We start from the raw sequence: 12,998 nt of genomic DNA, 5'->3' as shown, positions 1-12,998 counted from the left end.
CAGATGACACCACCCTGATGGCAGAAAGTGAAGAGGAACTAAAAAGCTTCTTGATGAAAGTGAAAGAGGAGAGTGAAAAAGTTGGCTTAAAGCTCAACATTCAGAAAACGAAGATCATGGCATCTGGTCCCATCACTTCATGGGAAATAGATGGGGAACAGTGGAAACAGTGTCAGACTTGAATTTTTTGGGCTCCAAAATCACTGCAGATGGTGATTGCAGCCATGAAATTAAAAGACGCTTACTCCTTGGAAGGAAAGTTATGACCAACTGAGACAGCATATTGAAAAGCAGAGACATTACTCTGCCAACAAAAGTACATCTAGTCAAAATTATGGATTTTCCAGTAGTCATGTATGAATGTGAGAGCTGGACTATTAAGAAAGCTGAGCACTGAAGAATTGATGCTTTTGAACTGTGGTGTTGGGGAAGACTCTTGAGAGTCCCTTGGACTGCAAGGAGATCCAACCAGTCCATTCTAAAGGAGATCAGCCCTGGGTGTTCTTTGGAAGGAATGATGCTAAGGCTGAAACTCCAGTACTTTGGCCACCTCATACGAAGAGTTGACTCATTGGAAAAGACTCTGATGCTGGGAGGGATTGAGGGCAGGAGGAGAAGGGGACGACAGAGGATGAGATGTCTGGATGGCATCACCGACTTGATGGACATGAGTTTGAGTGAACTCTGGGAGTTGGTGATGGACAGGGAGGCCTGGTGTGCTGCAGTTCATGGGGTTGCAAAGACTTGGACACGACTGAGCGACTGAACCGAACTGAACTGGTGGAACCGGATGCCATTATCTTAGTTTTCTGAATGTTGAGTTTTAAGCCAACTTTTTCACTCTCTTCTTTCACCTTCATCAAGGGGCTCTTTAGTTGCTCTTTACTTTCTGCCATAAGGGTTGTGTCATCTGAGGTTATTGATATTTCTCCCAGCAATCTTGATTCCAACTTGTGCTTCATCCAGCCCAGCATTTCACATGACAGACTCTGCATATAAGTTAAATAAGCAGAGTGACAATATACAGCCTTGACATACTCCTTTCCCTATTTGGAACCAGTCCGTTGTTCCATGTCCAGTTCTAACTGTTGCTTCTTGACCTGCATGCAGGTTCCTCAGAAGTCAGGTCAGGTGGTCTGTATTCCTCTCTCTTGAAGAATTTTCTGCCATTTGTTGTGATCTACAGAGTCAAAGTCTTTGGCGTAATCAGTAAAGCAGAAGTAGATGTTTTTCTGAAACTCTCTTGCTTTTTTCCTGATCCAACGGATGTTGGCAATTGGATCTGTGGTTCCTCTGCCTTTTCTAAATCCAGCTTGAACATCTGGAAGTTCTCGGTTCACATAGTGTTGAAGCCTGGCTTGGAGAATTTTGAGCATTACTTTGCTAGCGTGTGAGATGAGTGCAATTGTGCAGTAGTTTGAACATTCTTTGGCATTGCCTTTCTTTGGGATTGGAGTGAAAACATCCTTTTCCAGTCCTGTGACTGCAAAGAGAATTGGCTAAATGTTGTGGAGAAAACTTTAGATGTTTGTAAAGTGACCCTTTACCTCTAGGGGCTTCCTTGGTAGCTCAGATAGTAAAGAATCTGCCTGCAATGCAGAGACCCAAGTTTGATTCCTGGGTCAGGAAGATCTCCTGGAGAAGGGATAGGCTACCCACTCGAGCATTCTTGGGCTTCCCTCATGGCTCAGCTTGTAAAGAATCCACCTGCAGAGTGGAAGACCTGGGTTCAATCCCTGGGTTGGGAAGATCCCCTGGAGAAGGGAACGGCTACCCTCTCCAGTATTCTGACCTGGAGAATTCCATGAACTGTATAGTCCCTGGGGTCAGAAAGAGTCAGACACAACTAAGCAACTGACACTTCACTTCACTTACCTCAAGGGACTTCAGTCCAATCATTGAAATAATATTTATTCATAGAACAATAATTTCTTTAGTGATTGGGGAATATAACATGATGAGACAGCCAAAGTGCTGGAATTTAAAGCCATGAATGTGTGGCATTTTTCAGTGCCCATCGCTGCATATTTCTGTAATGATGCTTTTTGCATTGGCTCCAGGGGAAATGGAAATAAAGGGATGACTGTGAGATGTTGGGATGGAAGGAATCTTTGGAGCAAAACAGAGGAAAGATGACCTGTATTGTTTGAGCTAGAGAATGTGAAGGCTTATGATGTCTTAATATATGTAAAGAAATCATGCAAGTGGAAGGTTAGGACCTTAATTATAAGATAGAAACAGTGAATTTGATTTCAGCTAGTCTATTTTATTGAATTTGGGATAAACATTTTCAAAGGCTGTAAAGCTACGAAATTAAGTCATTGTGAACTCGGCAGCATTTTTTTTTTTTTTTGAGTCTCTGTAGCTGGATGAATGATCTGGGGGATCTTTCATGGGCTGTGAAAATGAGAAATGAAGCAAAGGATCAGAACAGTGTTTGCACGAAGCTGTGAGGAAACAGATGAAATAATAAAAAAGAGAAATGAACCAGGAAAGGGCAGAGAATAAAGACAAGAAACATGAGTTTTTATGATAATTTAACATGAATATAGAAGATGTATAGGGAGTTCACAACAGAGGAAACTTTTATGGCCAGTAACACAAAGAATGCTACTTCTTCGTACATTCCTATTTGAAAAAATGTATAATCTCAAAAATAAAGACATACATCTTCTAAGAAAGTTTTAAGGTCGTTGAGACTCTCTGTTGTTGAAGTTTTGAGAAAATACTTAAATTGTATGATTATGGAATTAAATTAATGTAACTTTTTCAAATATGGCATGTTAAAATTTTAAAAATTAAAATTATAAGATTTTATCATGTAGAAACATCTATAGATGTATGCAGAGATACATTTATGAGATCTCTATTTTAGCATTATTTGTTGTAGTGAACATTTAGAAGTGACCCAATACAATACAGAATAAAGACGTGAATACCAAAAAATACATGAATACATGAAAAACTAAAAATTTCAGAAGTAGTTATGAATAAAATTAAGAATGTTTCTCACTGTCACTATGCCCCCATTCCACTGGAGGTAATCACTGTTACTTTTTATATGTATTCTTCCAGAATTTTTTCACTCTGCATGTGTGTGTAAATTTTTAATAAAAATGAGATTTTGTAAACTTTGCTTCCTCAATAATAGTATAGGTAACTTTTAAAAAATATCTATACTTATACAGCTCCATGTCATACATTTGTAGTAGACTTATAAAATGGCATAAAACTCAGGGATAATCTGTTAAATATTTATGTAATTCTGCTGCTTTACTTTTAAGTGAAAAAAGTAGTCAAAAATAATGAGTTATGTTACAAAACCCCCCTGCCCCAACACACATTTTATGCATGCTGTAAATTTACTAACAGTAAAATTCACACACAACACTAATCCCTTCATCCTCTTTTGTTTATATTTAGCTTCTTCGTTGATTCAGTGGTAATTACTGAGTCTGATGTACAGAAAGCAACATACCCAGCAAGTTGTCTAGAACAGAACATTGATGGCGCTGCAGAGGTATTTTTAAACTGTTATGTACACTAATTGTATTTTGTTACTATCATTTTTATGTATGTGATTTAATTACTCAATAAATAGTTGCTGAGAATTAAGTATAGTAAAAATGAAAATAAAGATCCAGAAGAATATATAAGTGAAGACATTTGATATACTGGAATGGGTTTCCATTGCCTCCTCCAGGGGATCTTCCCAACCCAGGGATTGAACCCGAGTCTCCTGCATTGGCAGACGGGTTTTTTACCATTAGTGCCACTTTGGAAGCCTGATGTACTTTCATAGCATAGGAAAAACACAAAAAAGTTAAAATTGAGAGGTTTTTTTTTCCCCCTAAATATATTCTAATTTAAAATTTGTCTTGTTTTATATAACATGGGCTATATAGCAAGTTAATTTCAGTGCCCTGAACTTTACAAGAAATTAGTTTCAAAAAAGAGAAACAGCTTTTCTTCCTACCATGAGAAGTTGAACTAGACTATCTCTAGACTATTCTTTAGGAATTCCCAGAATTCAGTACGCTAGGGCTAGGACATTGGATAAGGCTTTTTTCAGCACAGGCCATACAGTATAGAAAAAGTCCCTCATCTTTTCCAGTATATCTGATCTAGTCAAACCACCTTTTGCCTCTCCTCAACACTGTGTATATTCCCAATTTGTGGCCCCTTTTCCCAAACATAACTGTAAAACCCTGGGCTTCATTCAGTAAATTTTTAGTTCTTAAGTAATATCTTTTCTTCCCCCGCTCTAGAACTGTACATTAGTAATTGTAAGCATGCTTCTCAGTTTGCATTTTAAACTTCACAAAAGTACAATTAATTTAGTAGAATTATTCACTAGAACTATTGCTTTTAATAGAGCAGCAATTTACTTATTAAAGCTTTTAAGAAATTTTCTAAAGAATAGAAATCTTTTGAGAAGTTTAAAAATAAGTGTTGTATAATTAGTATAAATAAATATGTCATATTTGCTTTTTAATTTAGTATTCTGGTGAATTTGGAGTGGAAAAGGAAACAAATATGGTTAAGTTGCTGGAAAAACAGTACCAAGAACGATTAGAAGAAGAAGTAGCTAAGGTAAGTTTATAGTTTATTTGAAAGATAATTTTGTTGTCTGTATTCTCTTTGAGCCTTCAAAAAAAGATAGATTTTATTGATGATAAAGCACTGATTTTTGTTGTAAATTTTACATGTAGCTCCTTTAAGTTGTCAGATACTGTAACTATCCACAGTTGCCTTAGAATGGAATGTTCTGTGAATTTTTCTATGAGAAAAGCATTCGTCTCTTGATGTAGAATAGCAGTTAGAAACTTGTCGGAGTTATAAATTTATTACCTTGTAAGTAGTACCATAAGAAGGAGTTTGGCCTTCCTTAAAGGTGGAGGATGTGATAGGAAATGAGAAAGGAAGTGCTTGGTCTTTTATATTAAAACAGTTTTGCCTGCCTCCTCCCAGAGCAGTAGTACATGTGTGCATGCTCAGTCACTCAGTGGTGTCTAACTCTTTGCGACCCATGGACTGTGGCCTGCCAGTCTCCTCTGTCCATGGAATTTTCCAGGCAGGAATACTGAAGTGGGTTGCCATTTCCTCCTCCAGGAGATCTCCCGACCCAGGGATCAAACTCACATCTCTGTGTCTCCTCTATTACCAGGCGTATTCTTTACCACTCAGCCATCTGCAAAGTCTGTTTCCTGAAATATAGGGGTTATTTAGGGATTGATGGAAGCCTGTACCCAATTTCATTCCTTCATCCTTCTCCTGAGGGAGAAAGGCTGCTGTAGTCCACAGGAAAGAGAGCCTTGGGCTTTGTGGGAATCTTGGTGGAGAGAATTTTCACCTGCAGACAGAATGTATAACCGAAGACAGTCACTCTCCTGCTTACCACAAAGTGATGGATTCTGGAAAAACTTGGCTCAGAAACACATCTGGACCCCAGAAGGGAGATCAAATGTGGTCTCCTGTAAGTGTGGGGTTCTTCCTCTGAGAGCCCAAGGGGAACTGAACAGGTAGACTGTGGCTTTACTGAGCTTGACCTGGGGGATGCATGGAGTCCAGGGGGCCACAAGGCTTCCTCCAGGTGCCTCTTTAGGGGGCTTGCAGCCTGCTTGCTTCTGCACCACTGACCTAGCAGGTGGAAACTGTGTCACCTTTCCCTGCTTAGGGAACTGCTGAACTTAGGGTACTGGATCCAAGTCCAAAGTAACCAACAAATAAAAAACAGAAGTGACTGTGATGTTTATGACTGTAGATGCTCTTAGCTGCTATGCTCAGAACTATTCTTGTAAACTCCTGAATACCACGTGTACTACCTACTATACCATTATGATTCCATTTCTTTGTCTCTGAAGTCTCTTAAAATGCATATTCCTGTTTGGGTTCTTATTTTGGAATAGTTGGATTCTGAGTTTGTCTTGCTTGTTTTTTATAGTTTTTAAACTGTTCTAGTGTAACAGTCCTACTGGAGTATATGCGTTTTAGTGAAGGAGGGATAGAATTTACAGGAAATGCATGAAGAATTAGATTAAACATAAATTAGATCAGGCGGTCAATACTCAAGGAAATATGTGGGCCATAAGGACCTACTCACTTCCATATTTGAATTGAATAATTTTGTTCAAAGCGAACAGTGAGGCACCAGGACTCCTCCTCTGGCAGTCCAGTGGTTAAGACTTCTTCCAGTGCAGGGGCTTCAGGTTCAATCCCTGGTCATGGAGCTTATATCTCACATGCCTTGTGGCCAAAAAAAAAAACCAGAAACAACAATGTAACAAATTCAATAAAGATTTAAAATGGTCAAAAAAACCTTAAAAAAAAAAAGTGAAGCACCATCACTTTTATACAGTTCTCACTATCTGGTTCTTTTAGAGAATTGCAAGGTTTTCTCTTTTACTTACCTCTTACATAAATTTCTCAAGTGAAGTGTTTGTAGCAGGGCATCCTAGTATAGCAGTTAATAATATGAGGTTTGGGATAGGATTAGATTTGCAGTCTTAGGAAAGTTACTTAACCAGTCAGTCTCAGTTCCCTCTACGTTAAAAGAGGAGAATAATAGAAGTAATAGTAATTCTTGTGAAGGTTCAATGAGCTAATACATATAAGGCACCTATTTTGTGTTATATTGTTCAGTTGCTCAATAGTGCCTGACTCTGCCACCACATGGACTGCAGCACACCAGGCTTTCCTGTCCTTCACCATCTCCTGGAGCTTGCTCAAACTCATGTCCATTGAGTCCGAGATGCCATCCAACCATCTCATCCTTTGCTGTCCCCTTTCCTCCTACCTTCAATCTTTCCCAGCATCAGGGTCTTTTCCAGTGAGTCAGCTCTCTGCATCAGGTGGCCAAAGTATTGGAGCTTCAGCCTCAGCATCAGTCCTTCCAATGATTATTCAGGATTGATTTCCTTTAGGGTTGACTGGTTTGATCTCCTTGCAGTCCAACAGACTCTGAAGAGTCTTCTCCAACTCCAGCAATTCAAAAACAGCAATTCTTTGGTGCTCAGCCTTCTTTATGGTCCAACTTTCACATCCATACATGACTACTGGAAAAACCATAGCTTCAACTATATATATGGACCTTTGTTAGCAAGTAACGTCTCTGCTTTTTAATATGCTGTCTTGGTTTGTCATAGTTTTTCTTCCAAGGAGCAAGCGTCTTTTAATTTCATGGCTGCAGTCACCATCTGCAGTGATTTTGGAGCCCAAGAAAATAAAGTCTGTCACTTTTTCCATTGTTTTCCCATGTATTTGCCATGAAGGGATGGGACTGGATGCCGTAAGACACCTAGAAGATAATAAAGACTCATAAATGACATCTTTTGAAGTAGTCTCACTACTGTGATAATGATGATGATATAAATATGTTTTGTGAAGCATCATTCATCAAGCTTATAGCAGATTACCAGAGTACAGGTCAATAAAGACCATTCCAGAGGCAGCCAAGGTATTGAATTGGCCACAAAGTTTATTCATTTTTCCCATAACATGTTGCAGAAAATCCCAAATGAATTTTTTGGCCAACCCAATACTGTGATCCAAGAAACAACACATCATGGCCCAGGTTGATCCTAGAATAGTTTATGAAAAATGAAAGTTGCTCAGTGGTGTCCTGTACTTGGGACCCAATGATCTGTAGCCTGCCAGGCTCCTCTGTCTGTGGAATTCTCCAGGCAAGAATACTGGAGTGGGTAACCATTCTCTTCTCCAGGGGATCTTCCTGACCCAGGGAGCAAACCCACGTCTTCTGCATTGCAGGCAGATTCTGTACTATGTGAGCCACCAGTGAAGCCCCAGAATAGGACATACTGTTTATATTAGTCACCAGAACAGATGGGGTTATGCTCAACCCTATAAGAAGTTAGAAAAATATTGAGAAACATTGTTTTAAAAGCACAGAGTATAAAGAAGAAAGCAGTAGAGGTAGTGATTGCTAACATAGATAACATTAGATTCGCCCTGTGATTTGGGTATGTACTATTGAAAAATAGACATTCATTAACAGTTCATTTCACTGCCAAGCAGTGTTCTGAGTGCAGGGTATAGCAGAAGAAAAATAGATGAAATCATTGCTCCTGTAGACCTGACATCTGTTGTTATTGTGTGGTCACTAAGTCATGTCCAACTCTTGTGTCCCCGTGGACTCTAGCCCGCTAGACTTCTCTATCCCCCGTAAGAATACTGGAGTGGGTTGCCATTTCCTTCTCTGGGACATCTTCCCAACCCAGGGATAGAACCCACGAGTTCTGTACTAATTCTTTCCTAATGAGCCACCTGTGAAGCTCTGACCTTTTATCTAGTTGGTGCAAATAGACAATGTACGAGAGTAATAGATACTATGAAGAGAAAAATGAACCAAGGTAATAAGACTAGAAGATTCCATGGGGAGTGAGGTGCTTTTGTTTTATATAGGGTAATCACAGAAGACCTCACTTTTGAACTGTCATGAGGGGAGAGTCCAGATGTCACTGGGAGAGTAAATCATGAAGATAACAGATTGATCCTTTTAAGAAAGTAGGATGCAAAAGAGAAAGTCAGCAGTTTTCCAGTGGATGTCTCCAAGAGGTGTCCACGGAGAATTGGCAAGAGTTTGGGAGCCACCTACCCAACTGCCAGCATTGCCGAGTTGGAGGATGGTTTCATTCAGTCCTGCGACTTTTGTATTCATGGGTTCCATTTGGAGAAATATTGTGAAACCCTGGTACAGATTTATATCCTCAGCAGATGTAACTGGATACAGGAAGAGGAAATACAGGGAAAGAGGGGAAGGACTTTCCCTTCAAGGGAAGATAGTACTGCAGGTAATTTGATCTAAGCACCTGGAAGAATGGAGTTACTTAGGTGTTAGATGTAGGATGAAAACAAATACAAAGGAGTAGTTTCTGAAGGGGAGTGGGTAACTTAATATTCAAATTTTGATCCATTAAATGAAAAACAGTCATTAAATATGTAAATATAAGGGATGAGAAAATGATTGGATATATAAATCTAGAGTTCAGGAAGTAAGATAAAACTTGACATGGAAATACGGTAGTATCTAGAGTTGTGTTTTTCAAACTGTGGTGTTATAACTTCTTTTTAAGGCATGAAATTAAATTTGGTTTGGTACAGGATTTTTATATTAATGGAAACATTCAGTTATATAAAACAGACACACAAGAACTTGGGTCACAGTGTAAAATGTTTTATTTTTGTTGTATGTGTATGTTTACCATGGTTACAGTAAGAAATATTGAAAACTATTAATCTAGTGAGTGTAAATGGAGAAGGGGTCTGGAAACTGAGCCCAGAGGGGGCCACTGTTTGAGGGCAGAGAAGTGAGGAGGAACAAAGGAAATGAAGAAGTGGTGCATTATATGTGGACATGACCAAAGATTGCATCAGAGAAGCCAGTGATGACAATTTATTGAGAATGTATTAAACTTTGTCAGGTGTTTCTGATAAAGTCTTGAAAGGTTGGAACTGCAAATTAACCCTTGGATTTTACAGTGTGCAATCATCGGTGACTTTCACAAGAACACATTTGATGGAATGGTAGAGACAAACTGATTAGATTTGGTTTGAGAGAGAGTGAAGGAGAAGAATGAAGAAATGAATCATTCTGAGTTGTTTTTAAAAAGGAGAGAAGTACAGTGCTAACTAAAGAGTGATGTAGGGAACCGAGTGGTAGATTGTTGTTGCTGTTTTGTTTTTGTTTAAGATGAAAGATACCACATCCTGTTTCTATGCTGATAGAAGCGATTGAGGAGAGAAGGGGAAAAAAAAGCTGATTTAAAGAGAGAGTGGAATAGTTGCTGGAGCAGTGTCCTTGAGTAGATGAGAAGAGTTGCAGATCTCCTGAAAAGCTGCCATTAGGTTGAAGCATGGTATTTCTAATTCATTGAAACAGGAAGGAAGGTAAGAATATTTGACTCATGATTCAGGTATGTTTTCAGATGAAGTATTTGGAGACTGTGGAAGTTCTTTTCTGATTACTTCTGTTTTTCTCAGTAAAGTAAAAAGCGAACTCAGCACCTGAGAATGAGAAAGGAAGAGATGATGTTGGAGCTTTAAGGAGAAAGCAAAGGGCTAAGAGAAGGAATAAGAAATGGAAACGACAAGGGAAATTGGGTAGAATCGCCCATATTACTAAGGGCTCATTTCAAGGGTAGTGGTTATGATGTTAAAGTAAGACCAGTCAGCTTGTTTTTTCATTTTTCTCCTCAGTTAAGTTCAGCTGCACAGACACAGACTAGGCAGAGTTAATTGTAAACACAGGTGGAATTTGGTTAGATGGTATGGTGGTGAATAGAAAGGAGAGAATTACAAGGTAGTTAGTCTAGGCTTGGTTTTTATGTTTGGTTGGTTGGTTGGTTTTTTAGTTTCCAAAACACATGGTTCTTTTAATTATTTGTTATCCATTTCTATTCTAAATATGTATACAAAAGAAAGTGATCTTTATAATGACCAATTTTTAAAAAATTTCATTTGTGACCTAACATCTCATCACATTTTTGTTTGAGCACTGAAGAACTGATGCTTTTGAAAACTGGTGTTGGAGGAGACTCTTGAGAGTCCCTGGTACTGCATGGAGATCAAACCAGTCAATCCTAAAGGAATCAGTCCTGAATCTTCATTGGAAGGACTGACGCCGAAGCTGAAGCTCCAATACTTTGGCCACCTGATGCAAGAAGCTGACTCATTCTAAAAGACCCTGATGCTGAGAAGGATTGAAGGCAAAAGGAGAAGAGGGCGGCAGAGGATGAGATGGTCAGATAGCGTCACCAACTGAGTGAACGTGAATTTGAGCAAACGCCAAGAGATAGTGGAGGATAGAGGAGCCTGGCATTCTGTAGTCCATGGAGTCGAAAAGAGTCAGACATGACTTAGTGCCTGAACAATTGTTGGTTCTCAGAGGCTTAGACTTCTCAGAGCCAAGGCTGCTGGTCACAATTTCTAGGTACCTATGGTGGGTGGAACTAAAATAAGCAGGAATTAAGGATCATAGTTGAAGTGGAAAGTGAAATAGATTAGATTGAATTGTATCATCATTTTACCAATGATGCCAAAAGGTCAGCTTCTTTGCCCACCACTAATAAATCTCAGGGACAGAGTTTTGGGTGAAATAGAAAAAGATAGCTTTCTTGCTTTGCCAGGCAATGGGAGACAGAGCAGGCTCCTGCCCTCAAAAGCTGTATGTCCCAATTTGGGAGGATTTGACGCTAGGTTTTATAGCAGTGGGGCTTCCCAGGTGGCACAGTGGCAAAGAATCCAGCTGCCAGTGCAGGAGACGCTATTTATAGCAGTGGTTTCAGGGATGGAGTTTCTGACAAGATGAGGGTGTGTGAGCTGGACTTGCACTCCCTTCATCTCTTCTCAGGTGGTTGGTCTCCTTATCTTGAAGAGCTTCTCTGGTCCTGTTAACCAGCCTGAGCTTGTTTCTTGGCTGCTCCTTCCTTGACTAACAACTGTTCGAATCTGCCCTTTGGAACTCATGGAAGGTCATGGAGTCTGGAGTTTTGCCTACAGGAAATGGGGACAAAAAAGGCTTCCATGCCGGGGAGCCCCACAGGGTCTCGCTCAGTTTCACTAATGACACAAACCTGGTGCTGTACTGCTGGAAATTTACTGCAAGTAAATTGGAAAGAATATGTGTATGACACGGTTAAAAAGCTTTCATCACAGCGGTGTTTAAAACAGCCTTAAGGATGAGTTAGTCTGAATGTCCAACATAGATAGTTGATGAAGTACATTTGTAGTAATCTGTATAATATGAAACTTTAAACCCGTTTACAATTATATAGAAATGTATTTCTTGACTTGAAAAGATACTTACTATAGTTATGAAAACAGGTTATAGTATTAGAATATGACTAAGGAAAATGTTTGTCTATATTTATATCCATATCTAAATGTAAAGAAGAGGAAGAAGATTTGGAAATGTATGTACTAAAGTGTTAATAGTGATTTTTCTTGGAGGAGAGAAATATAAGGGCTTTTATTTCCTTTTTAATTTCTGTACCAAACGGTTACTGCTGTTATAGTAAGGCAGAATTTTTTATAATTATTGATTTTAAAAAAGCAGGCAGTAAAACACTTTGATATTAGATTCATTATAAAACAGAATCTTTATCTTCTTATCACTTTATGCTGAGATTTCTTTTAGTTTAAAAGCATGAGGCCATCTTTTTTACTAGTTTATGTAGTTTTTAAGAGGAAACTTGCTTTTCTAATTCTTGCTAGTATTTACAGATCTAATCCTTTCTTGAACTGAATCCTTTTTGATTACCTTATTTCTTCAGGTCATTGTGTCAATGAGTATAGCATTTGCTCAGCAAACTGAACTGTCTAGAATATCTGGGGAAAAAGAAGATACTCCATCATCAGAAGCATCTACTCTCTGTCAGCAAGAGCATTACTTAAATGAAATGAAATTATCACAAGGTCAGGCTGGTTTTCAGACTTTTGAGGCAACAGACAGGAAATTTAAAGAAGAATGTAAACCACTTAGTAAGGAGTTAGGAGAAGATGGAAAGGAAGTTCTGTTATCAAGCAAGGATCATCTCGACGATATACTGGAATCAAAGGACTTTGAACTGACTATTTCAGAAGAAATGCCCTCCAAAGATAGAACATTTATGGTCAGAGAATCTGTAAGTACGCTTCCTTGAGTATAAAAATTTATTTAAAAAATTGTGATTTTTCTCACTATAAAAATATTAACAGTGATGTTGCTTAATGGAGAAGATAAGTATTCGGTTCAGTCTTGACCTGTGACTTATAAAGTGAAAGTGAAGTTGCTCAGTCGCGTCCGACTCTTTGCGACCCCATGGACTGTAGCCTGCCAGCTTCAACCATCCATGGGATTTTCCAGGCAAGAGTACTGGAGTGGGTTGCCGTTTCCTTCTCCAGGAGACCTTCCTGACCCAGGGATTGAACCCAGGGTCTCCCACATTGTAGGCAGACGCTTTACCGTCTGAGCCACCAGGGAAAAGTGACTTTTAAAGTGT

The 12,998-nt window shown here is 39.0% G+C and overlaps 1 protein-coding gene across 1 annotated transcript in view; it reads left to right on the top strand.

The window, feature by feature from the left end:
• AKAP9 (A kinase (PRKA) anchor protein 9) overlaps positions 1–12,998 on the top strand; it is a 153,800-nt gene that overhangs the window by 58,318 nt on the left and 82,484 nt on the right. Inside the window, exons 15-17 of the mRNA XM_010839819.1 lie at positions 3,424–3,520; positions 4,501–4,593; positions 12,291–12,641. Of these exons, the coding sequence (XP_010838121.1) occupies positions 3,424–3,520; positions 4,501–4,593; positions 12,291–12,641 (541 nt within the window). The remainder of the gene's footprint in view (positions 1–3,423; positions 3,521–4,500; positions 4,594–12,290; positions 12,642–12,998) is intronic.

Source organism: Bison bison, unplaced genomic scaffold (assembly GCF_000754665.1).
Source record: "Bison bison bison isolate TAMUID 2011002044 unplaced genomic scaffold, Bison_UMD1.0 scf7180017864134, whole genome shotgun sequence".
Classification (NCBI taxonomy): Eukaryota; Metazoa; Chordata; class Mammalia; order Artiodactyla; family Bovidae; genus Bison; species Bison bison.
Note: the sequence above shows the minus strand (reverse complement) of the source record. Positions and strands in the feature narration are given on the sequence as shown.